Source organism: Brassica oleracea, chromosome C8 (genome assembly GCF_000695525.1).
Source record: "Brassica oleracea var. oleracea cultivar TO1000 chromosome C8, BOL, whole genome shotgun sequence".
NCBI classification, from domain to species: Eukaryota; Viridiplantae; Streptophyta; class Magnoliopsida; order Brassicales; family Brassicaceae; genus Brassica; species Brassica oleracea.
Genome location: NC_027755.1, coordinates 23786082 through 23796956, shown reverse-complemented (window position 1 = coordinate 23796956; position 10875 = coordinate 23786082). Strand labels below are relative to the sequence as shown.

The 10875-nt window shown below is 36.5% G+C and overlaps 2 protein-coding genes and 1 long non-coding RNA gene across 4 annotated transcripts; 1 reads left to right on the top strand and 2 right to left on the bottom strand.

The window, feature by feature from the left end:
* Positions 1 to 1444: 1444 nt before the first annotated feature.
* Positions 1445 to 5639, bottom strand: LOC106310384. Of its 2 annotated transcripts, none has more exons than XR_001263778.1 (4): positions 5566 to 5639; positions 3055 to 3472; positions 2866 to 2955; positions 1445 to 1487 (listed from the first exon to the last, which is right to left on the bottom strand). It is a non-coding gene; the product is annotated as an uncharacterized LOC106310384 (long non-coding RNA). The 2 variants fall into 2 exon arrangements; XR_001263777.1 differs by lacking the exon at positions 5566 to 5639 and adding an exon at positions 4795 to 4884.
* On the top strand, positions 4347 to 6486 carry LOC106310383 (transcription factor bHLH94-like). Its single transcript, XM_013747619.1, has 3 exons — positions 4347 to 4881; positions 5469 to 5852; positions 6223 to 6486. Exons 1-3 carry the CDS (start codon positions 4498 to 4500, stop codon positions 6307 to 6309), a joined length of 855 nt encoding a protein of 284 aa, XP_013603073.1. The 5' UTR covers positions 4347 to 4497; the 3' UTR covers positions 6310 to 6486.
* A 1722-nt stretch (positions 6487 to 8208) lies between these two features.
* Positions 8209 to 9472, bottom strand: LOC106310239 (cytochrome c oxidase subunit 6b-3-like). Its single transcript, XM_013747474.1, has 5 exons — positions 9212 to 9472; positions 8930 to 9013; positions 8743 to 8825; positions 8567 to 8648; positions 8209 to 8474 (listed from the first exon to the last, which is right to left on the bottom strand). Exons 1-5 carry the CDS (start codon positions 9251 to 9253, stop codon positions 8421 to 8423), a joined length of 345 nt encoding a protein of 114 aa, XP_013602928.1. The 5' UTR covers positions 9254 to 9472; the 3' UTR covers positions 8209 to 8420.
* Between the last annotated feature and the right edge of the window lie 1403 nt (positions 9473 to 10875).

Below are 10875 nucleotides of genomic sequence, written 5' to 3'. Positions count from 1 at the left end.
AAACAATTGTATTATCCCATTAGTGAAATTTTCCAAACATAAACGTGATGTACTTTCACCAAGTCGGAGATATTCGTCATATGTATCTCCCGATTGACCATATGCCAGCATACGTATAGCTGCCGTACGCTTTTGAAGTGCAGATAGCCCGTACCTTCCGTGAGCATTTTTTCTTTGCTGAAAGTATGGAACTTCAGTACTTAGGCGTTCGACAATGCGAACGAACAATGGCTTGTTCATTCAAAAACGCCGCCTAAACATTTCTGGTGGGTATGTAGGATTTTCCTTGAAATAATCGTTCCATAGTTGATTGTGTCCTACTTCCCGATCTCTTTCGATATAAGCTCGTCTCGTCGGCTTGTTGGGGTGAGCATGAACCATTGAGTCGATGAAATTATCTACGACTTGGTCGACCATTTCTTCTAAAGCTTCATCTACTTCATCACTTGATGAGGAAGACATTGTAGAAGCAACTGACAGACAATTTTTTTTATCTTTTCGTTCCTATAAATGACAAAAAGGGGTTTGGAACTCATATATAATCTTTCAAATTTTTTTTTTCCATTATTCTATGAAACAAATTTAATCCTTTCATAATCCTAATTTTTTTGTCACCATTATGTTTTTTAACATAATTCTATTATTTTTTTCATTATCCTTATCTTTTTCACCATCATTCTATAAAAGTTTTCATAATCCTAATTTGTTTTAACATAATTCTATTATTTTTTTCATCATCCTTATTTTTTTCACCATCATTCTATAAAAGTTTTCATAATCCTAATTTTTTTTTTCCATAATTCTATTATTTTTTTCATTATCCTTATTTTTTTACCATCATTCTATAAAAGTTAACATAATTCTATCTATTTTTCATTATCCCTATTATCAATTCTATAAATTACCTTGTGGACTGTTTGATATTATTTCCAGGATGTGAATGAAGTTGTTGAAGTTTGTTGTTTGGTCCAACTCCCTTCACCCGTGAGAACTACTATGAAAACTTTGTGTGCTTGTTGAAGTTTGTGAACTTTGTGTGCTTGTTGAAGTGTATTGTTTGGTCACGAACAGCAGAGAGAAGGTTGAATTGAACTGGAGAAGAGAAGTGAAAAGAGAGACACATTTTGCTTCACTTTGAATCAAGTTTCACATGTTATAAAGTAAGAGAAGTGAAAAGAGAGACACATTTTATAAAGCAAGAGCGAGACATCGTTTATAAAGAGAGACACATCATTTTGCTTCAAAGATAGAGAGGCAGTACATCCGTGAATCAAGTTCAGAGTTACAACAAAAGCAAAATACATAGTACAACCCGTGATGAAGTGTAGAAAGAAACAAAAGCCTACACTTTTCCGTGATTAAAACTGACATCAAGTCCTACTACCCGTGGCTTAAACTAACCGCAAACAAAAAAACGTACAGAACTACCAGCAACCCCATGCCCTTCCAACCCGTGACCTGCAACACAGTGACCTCCAACCCGTGACCTGCAAAAGAAAAGAGAACATATTCAATAAAGCAAAACAAGGTAATACACTTCAAGTACTCAAGCAAAAGAGAACAGATTCAATAAAGCAAAACAGGGTAATACACTTACCAAATCAAAGCATTTCAGTGATGAGTTTATTTTTAAGAGCCACTTTATGATCAGACAGTGTGTCTATGTTTTTGGCTAGGAGACGATCAAGGATCTTTTGTTTGATATGGTATTTTTCTGAGCTAGGATGCTCTGTATTTGATCAAAAGTTGCTTCGTTTAGCCTCTTGTGTTTGGCTACTTTGCTAGCCTTAACACCCGGAGGCCTAACCTCCTCCTCGTCAGGCACCACATCCGCACAAGCTTCCTTCCTTTTCTCCTTGGACTGAGAGTGTGATCTCCATTTCTGATCGAACCTAAGTTCCCTCCAGCAATGTTCAAGGGTGAACTTGACATGGTAGTCATTTAAGAAGATGTTATGCGCAGCCTTCATGACATCATTCTCACTTTCGCCACTCGCTTGCTCCTTCAAAGCGGTTTCATGGCATCCCACAAACTTGCACACCTCCGCATTCACCCTTCCCCACCTCTGCTTACATTGACTCCACTCTCTAGGAAGGGAGCCAATGAACCGAGGACTTGAATTGAAATACTCCTCTATTCTCTTCCAAAACGCTCATAACTTCTGCTCATTACTCACTATGAGATCCTTGCTGGTGTTCAACCAAGCACTGATCAGGACAATGTCTTCTTTGGTTGACCACTTTCTCCTTTCCGCTGGTTTAACTAACCCGGGAGAGTTAACAGCTGCCTCAGCAGAGTCTACGTCTATTGGTGGACTGCTCTGCGAAGCTAAAAGGTTAACAAACCTGGGAGAGTTAAGGGAAAAATGGTCCATTTTGTGTTTTGGTTTCGTTTGGTGTTTAGATGTTTCTGTGATTTTTAAGGGTTGATTTGCTATGTTTTTAAACTAGTTTTTACCTTTGAAATGAGAGAACAATTAAACTAACTCTACCTACCAAACATTCATTACAGAAGCCATTACACAACAACTAAATAGCAATGAGCAGTTAATAGACATCAAATCAGGGGAAAAATTAACTACGGCTAAGTACAATCGAACATTAATCACAGCAACCAACCAACCAACCAACAGAGAATTAATGATAGTTTTTATAAGTTCTAGTTCAACTTCTACTTCTCCTTCTAGTTTACTTTACCTATAGTTGTAGTTGTAGTTTTTATAAGTTCAAGTTCAACCGAGAATTAATGTTAGTTTTTCTAAGTTCTAGTTCTAGTTCTCGTTGTACTTTAGTTCTAGTTCTAGCTCTACTTCTACTTCAACCGAGACATAGCACTGAGCAGAGAAACAGTTTAGTTGAGTCTAACCTTTGCTTGTCAGTCGAAGCAGACCTTCTCGAGGGTATCGACCTGCACAGTGAGGTAGTCTACCTGCCTTGAGAGGATTTTAACCTCTTCCTGAACATGGAAACATCAATGAAAATGTGTTAGTCACGGTAATAAAAGTAGATAACTATCATGTAAGAGCGATGAAAGAGCTAAACAATGTTCACATACCTCAAGTGTCTCAATCTGTTTACTGAGATTCAACACCCCCATCATCACCTGCTCAGCCTCCTCCACCCGTTTTGTCAGCCTTTCGAGCTCCTCCTGCACACCTATCACCCAAGGCTGACGATAATGTAACCCATCAGCCTTGGTTACAACATAAAGAATAATCAGAGTCTTTTCGATAATGGAAAACATCAACGATAATCAGACGGTGAAAAAGCAGACTTACCTCGCAGTTTTTGCAGGTGAAGAACCGCTTCCCAGGAAGAGTGTCGTAGTCCTCCTTCCCGCGAACCTCATTAATGAGTCTCCCACCACACGGACACCTTCTAGGAATCCCGTATTCTGAATCGGCCACGAACCCTAACATGTTGATGTGCTTGTTTTGCCTCTTTGAATGTCTTCTCTCTTCTGCCGGATCCATCTGTCAAATAATTCAAAATTATTAAACCATAATAACGAAACATAATGATTAAACGAAACCTTAAAGTTTTCCCTCTTGACGAATTAAACCATAAAACGAAACCCACAAATCGATTTACAACCATTACTCGAAACCCATAACTCGATTTGAAATCTCAGAGAAACGAACCCTAAATCAAACCACCATCATGAGCTACAACCCTTTATCGAAACCCAGATATCGATTTAGATCCCTTATTCGAAACCCCCAAATTGATTTCAAAATCGAAAAAAGGCTCTCGACCCAAAATCGACCCAATAAAACCGTCACTCTACTCGATACTGACCTGAGCTCGTGGAGAAGATAGTCTGTCGTCGATTAGATGCAGAAAACCTCCGGGAGTCGTCGTCGCACGATAAATCGCCTCTCAGAGCGAAACCCTAGTATTTTTGGAGAGAAGGGAAAATGAAACGATTAACGAGGATGCCCTACTTTCCTCCTCTTCAACGCGGAATCGATAAACCAGTGAGAGCACAACGCATGGCTTGAACCCGCTTCATACGGGTTCACGCGTAAGGTCCGGTTCATCAGAATTAACTCATTTTCATTTTCTTTTATTCCCTATGGACCTAAGATATCGAACCCATGAACCCGTCTAAAACCGCTAATGCGGATGCTCTAAACACTGTTCACAATGCTTCTCTTCATCGACCGAACCGGGAGAGCCACAATAAACAAATACAAATTTGTTTTATCTCCATACTCTCTTTCACCCTATTATCTTCCTCCGTGCCGGTGACTATTCTTGAGAGTTTAATATTTTCTAAAATCAATTTAAAAGGAATCTTTATATAATTAACTACAATCTTAGTTTCCTTTAGTGGGTCTTAACCCTTTTGCCTTTGTTTCCCCCTCAAGATAAAAAAGAGAGCAACAAACACTTTCCGTCTAAATTGTGTATCCTCTCATTCTCTTTCCCTCTCTTGATTCTCAATCCGTTTTTCTCATAATTCTTATTTTATCTTTTCAACATTCTCTAGCTAAAAATGCCTTTAGAGTCTGTTGTATACCCGCAAGATTCACTCGGTTACCCCTCCACTTGCAAATATTTCATGTTCCACGATCTGTACTATCAAGAAGAGGTAGTAGTAGCTCGAGACACGGAGGAAGATCGTCAATGGCGAGACTATCATCAATACCCTTTACTCCCTTCGTTGGAAGAAGAACTTGGTCTTCCCGCCATCGATATGGAGAGTCCTCCTCCTCTGCAGCAGAGGAGGAAGAGGAGGAGAACTAGAAGCAACAAGAACGTGGAAGATATTGAGAACCAGAGAATGACTCACATCGCTGTCGAGAGAAATCGCCGTAAACAGATGAACGAGTACCTAGCCGTGCTCCGTTCTCTAATGCCTTCCTCTTATGCTCAAAGGGTAATTGAGTCTATAATTACCCACACACTTATGACATATATCATTTGGTCACTATGCTTCATAGGTTTTTCTAATGTGTGTCCTTGTTTTACTTTCTTGGCATAGTACTTAGTTTTTGCGTCTTTTGAGGTTTCTTCAGACCAAAAAGACAAAACTCATTTTGATGGTCAAGTATGAGAATGAGTTTTAACATTTAACAAAAAAGAAAGTTAAAACTCATTTTCTAGGCAAGGGGGATGCGTTTGTATACCTACATATATATGTGTATATCCTTTTTGCAGTATGTTTTTGACCAAAAAGTGATTCTTGTAAGGTAGTTTCTTTTGCAGTAGATTATTCTACTCTTTTTTTATTAAAAAATATATTACAAAAAGTAGACAAGAGTATGATTGAAAATATTGTGATGTTTTTTTTGTTGGTTAATGATGTTATAATTCTTAACAAAAACAACAATCGTAACTTGTATGCAACTATAGCGTGATAAAACGCCAATGTAATTATCAAACATTCAAAGATTTTTTTTTCAATCTTTGATGAACCACGCAACTATATATCTGATTTTTTCTGAATGAATTCTTGTGGTATAGGGAGATCAAGCATCGATAGTAGGAGGAGCCATTAACTACGTTAAGAAATTGGAGCACATCTTACAATCTATGGAGCCTAATAGGACCACGACCATACCTCACGAAGCTAACACTAGCACTAGCTCGTTAGTGGATCCCTTCTCGGATTTCTTCTCTTTCCCTCAATACTCGACAAAGTCATCATCAATAACGGAAGGCTCATCTTCACCGGCGGAGATAGAAGTGACGGTGGCAGAAGGCCACGCGAACATCAAGATAATGGCTAAGAAGAAGCCAAAGCAGCTTCTTAAGCTTGTAGCTTCGATACAGAGCCTAAGACTCGCTCTTCTTCATCTCAATGTCACCACTCTGGACAACTCGATTCTCTACTCCATCAGCGTCAAGGTATGTATACACTTTCCATATTTATTTTAATATATTTATTTAAAAATTAATTGAGTATCATAATGGTGCATGTCCGTAAGAATATGAAACAATCAGGGGACCAGCCTAGAAAACAAACATGAATATGTGTCGATCTATATGCACGAGTATACTAGTCTTTGTAGTGTGGACATTTACTGGTCACAGAATTGTAGATGCAATGTGTACGGGGGCAACCAAGTGAGGCCACCACTTGTTTCAGGAGACTTTCATATCTCGTTTCTTAACAAAATAGAAAATTTATTATAAAATTTACATTGTTTTGTCAGCCTTAACCTTTTTCCAAGAATCGTTATTTATACTTTTATTTTATTAAAAATGGGTTGTTCAGGTCGAAGAAGGGAGCCAACTGACCACCGTGGACGACATTGCAACAGCTTTGAATAAAATCATGCGAAGGATTCAAGAAGAGTCGTAATGATTTAGCTTAAATTATTTAGTTTCCAATGTTTCTTTTTTCATTAAATGTATTTAGAAGTTGCATTTTTGTCTCCTGTAAATCTGTAATCAATCAGTTGTCTTTAGCCTGTATTCTATGTCATATGTATTTGTAAAAAAGGGTTGAAGTTTCTTATAAATGGTTTATAAGTCGACAGGTTGGTGATATTGGCCGCTAATGGTCATACTATACAGTTGCCTAATGTTTTTTATGTGACATGTTAACGTTGATTACACGTAATAATTGATTATGGATCTATCTCTTTTCTTCAAAAAGGTTTGCATCTTTAAATCTCTTATTGGAACTTTGAAAGTGTGCGAGTACAACTCCGAATCCTTTAATAAAATTTATAACAACACCCTGTCATAGTAATTCATACTTTTGATTTGAATGTGAATATTTTTTTTTTGAACAACAAATGTGAATATCTTTTTTATCTAATAACCCAAAATAATAAATGCAAAGCTATGGATTAAATTTATATAGGATCATCTTTATAAAAAAATCATGTAGCCGACCATGACAAACATGCATAAACTATTCACCTCGAGATATGAACCATATGAATAGACAACTCTATAAACGAACCCGCTATATAAATAAACCTTCTTGTAATTATTATGCCAAATATGTATTCTAGCTAACAGCATCTCCAATGTATACTTCTATATTTTCCTCTAAAATAGAGATCTCTATAATAGAGGTAAAAATGCTCCAATATATGCTTATATAATAGAGTTTCTCTATTTTAGAACAAAATATAGAGGAAAGTTACTTTTTGCCTCTATATTTAGAGGTGAAAATAAAATATCTCTATATTTTTCCCTATAAATAGAGGAACTCTATTATAGAAGCATACATTGGAGCATTTTCGCTTCTATAAAAGAGTTTCTCTATTTTAGGGAAAAATATAGAGATAGAAATAGAAGTGGGTTGGAGATGGTAACATAAATAAAAGCCTTTTCTCCAAAACCAAACATAAGATAAAAAGTTCGACCAATTTTTTTGCCTCGAGAGATAGCATGTCAAAACAAAAAGATTATAAATTTAGAGTGATAATAATAGCAATCCACGTTTGGGGGAGGGGGAGGGGGAGGGGGTTATAGTTATATTGGGACACAAAATCAGCGGTACGTGGGATTCATGGAAGAAAGGAGATGATGATTATTGGCATATTATGAAGACCCATCAAAGAACAAGAAGCCTAATATTCACTTTTAGGGTTAAAAGGCAAAAAGGTAGAGCTACGTATTATTAGAAAAAGTAAAAAGTAAAGCCTATAGATATGAATCAAACTTCGTATGTGAGACTTCAGAAAGATACTGTTCTCTTCAGCAGCTTTTTGTGTTTTGAGCATAGATTCAGTATCTTGCAGCTTTCTCTTTATCTTTTGTTTGTTTATTCTATCTATATATTGGATATCGAATTATTCAGTTATTAGGAACTAAATTATGTTAAAAATCTGGCTGGTGCATTGGAGCATACACACACACATATAGCTGCTGGTGAGATTTACTGTGGTGAGTCTCGGTTAACCAGTCTAGAGGTTCTCGTTAGGTACTACTACAAAGTTTGTAGCTTTTGGTTGATTATTATTAACTAATGGGTTCAAATATTCAAATAAAGACTAACCCTTTTAATATAATGAAGGAAAAAAATGGCAAGAAAAGAAGAGCTTAATATGAACCGAACCACTCAACTCGAATGGCTGCACCTGACTACTACATTGTTTCCACCAAAAGCGATGTTTATATTCCATCATATATACCTGATATATTATTTTCTTACAAAAACGATTATACTAAATAATATGAGATGAAACTTATTATATATCAATTCAAATATTTCTTTAGATTGGAAGACTAACTAACCATTAGACGGTGCTAAAAATAGAAGCTCGCCATGGAAACATATATGATCAGGAAGAACAACATATCAGAACTAGATGATCCCCCACAAAACTTATAGATAAAATAAATAAATAAAATTGAGATTATAAAAAATGTTGAAGTCTTCTGACATTTTATTGAAACTCTGCAGACAGCAAAAGAGGAAGATATATGATTCTTCTCGAGGAAGGAGGAGTTGTCTTAAAGAGGACCAGGGAAAGTTCCATTCTCTCTTTGCTCGTTCCACCTATCAACCTACAAACACACACACACACAAGAAGATAGTTTTCATGACATCTTGTAAAAAAATCTCAAGATAGGTGAAGGAAGCTAATAAGTATATATACCCATTCGCTGGGGCAGAGAGATCGATAAAACTTTGCAAACTTATCGCATTCAGGAGCATCGTCACCCTTAGCAGCTACACATCTGGAGATTTTGAAAATCAATCACAAGACTTAGAACATAGTGAGAGAAAACAAAATTTAAAGTTCAATTACAGAAGAACATCGGTATTTTTCACCTGTGATACTCGATGTAACGAGTGAAACAATGCCTTGTTTGGTTTGTGGTCGGGAAACGGAAATCAGCAGGAGCTGTCTCAAGCTGCAAAAAAAAAAAAAAAAAAAAAAAAAAAAAAAAAAAAAAAGAAACATAACATGAGCCAACTCAATTAACTAAGGATTCAAGCATCAAAGCTACAATAATACCGTGATCTCATCAGGAGTCTCCTCCTCACTACTTTCTTCAGGAGATTCTTTAACTTGCTTCACTTCATTCTCCAAATGATATTGCTTCCATATAAAAATCAATTGTTAGATTCTTGTTCCAAATCAAAATCTTTTTTTTTAAAGGTAAAAATCAATCCTTTTTTTATGTAATGAATAGATAAATGAATCAAATTTCCGCTGGTTCTCGAATTGAATCAGATCTAACAGAGAGAGAGAGAGAGAGAGAGAGAGAGAGAGAGACAGCTTGGAGAAGAATAATACCTCGGAGAGCGACGGAGTTTGAGCAGACACAGCTTCCGCCATTGGACGAGAGAGCGACGAGGATCGGGGGAGAGACAGAGAATCTTCAGGTGGTGATAACACACAACAACACTCGAGAGCTAATCGTTAGGTTTTAAGCTCTCATCATGACCGATCTATCTGGTCTGGTTATTTCCTACTTACAGACCAAAACGACAGTGTTTTAGTTTAGCACGAACTGGGCCTCGATTTTTGGATCTTCCACGCTGCCATACTTTTTTTCTTCTCAACAGTATATATCAAGATTCAACACCAACAACAGTGCTGAAAATATTTTGAGCTGAAGTAGAAAATAATTAATTAATATATTTTTAATAAAAAATTATATATAGATATATAAATTTTATATTTGATAATGTTATATATATTTTATATATTTCAAAAGAAGAAAAGAAACTAATAAAATGATACAAAACAAAAAGACATTAATTGTACAAATAAAGGAAGAGAAATGATATATCAAGCTACTAAAACTATTTGCTAAAAAAATTACTGAATACAATTAATTGATTTTGAAATGAAAAGAACCAATGAATAAAAAATCTAAAACAATGCAACGTAAAAAAAAAAGAATATGATATGTGGCCCAAAGAATCAGAAAAATAAATTAAAAACAGTAAAAAGAATCGATGAACAAAAAAAACTAAAAAAAGACAAGGTAAGGAAAAAAGAGAATATAATAAGTCATGGATAATAAATTGCCAAAAAAGAAAATTAAAAATAATAATAAAATAGGGTAAAACGTTTTGACGAGGATTTGATCAGTGGTTTAGTGGGGGCATAGTGAAGGATGATACGAACTTCGCTGCTTAAGTTTCACTATCTTATATGTACAGATAGAAATATTTGTAATTGTTGCAGCTGCCCCCACCTTGTTCAACAAAGTAGATCCGCCCCTATCAACACCATTTTTTTTTTTTTGTCATCTAGAATTTTATTAATGGGTCGAAAGCCCAAATAAAAACCAAGTCCGAGACTACAACAACCATAAATAAAAAGCACAAAAACAAACCGATCACTTGCAAAGCCAAACTTGGGCCTAAAGCCCACAAAAAAACTCATTACCAACACGGGACAGAAACCCGTGTAGTAATCGAAACCTCCGGAGCTATCACGATGATTCTACGGATCAACGTCGACGGCATAGACTAACCGGATACTCTCTGTTCCACCTGAACATTATACTCAAAGCTCGAGCCAATGAACCAAACACACTAAAGGATCTACGAGACCCACAAAGCTAACAACCGCCTACAATCGATTATAATCATTCAAGATACTTTCAAACGCCACATACAACCGAGTGGAGGAGAAAGTCCTCTGAGACTTAGAAAGAGAGGCAAGAAGAACAACTGAAGCGCTCTGGGTGGTAGATCTACCTGAGAAAAAGCCGGCGATCGAGATGCTAGAGAAGCCATCCCCTCCCGGAGACAAAAGCCGGCAAAACCGATGCTGAAAGAGCCATCGCTTCCCAGAGACAGAGCCGGACGACCACCGAGGAAGAAGGCGCGTCACCGGAGACTTAAACAATCGAATCACTGATCCGATTCACAAAAGAACTTAAAAAACACAAGACGAAATTAAACAAGATTTAGCTCAAACTAAAGAGGAGAAGCAGATCCTCC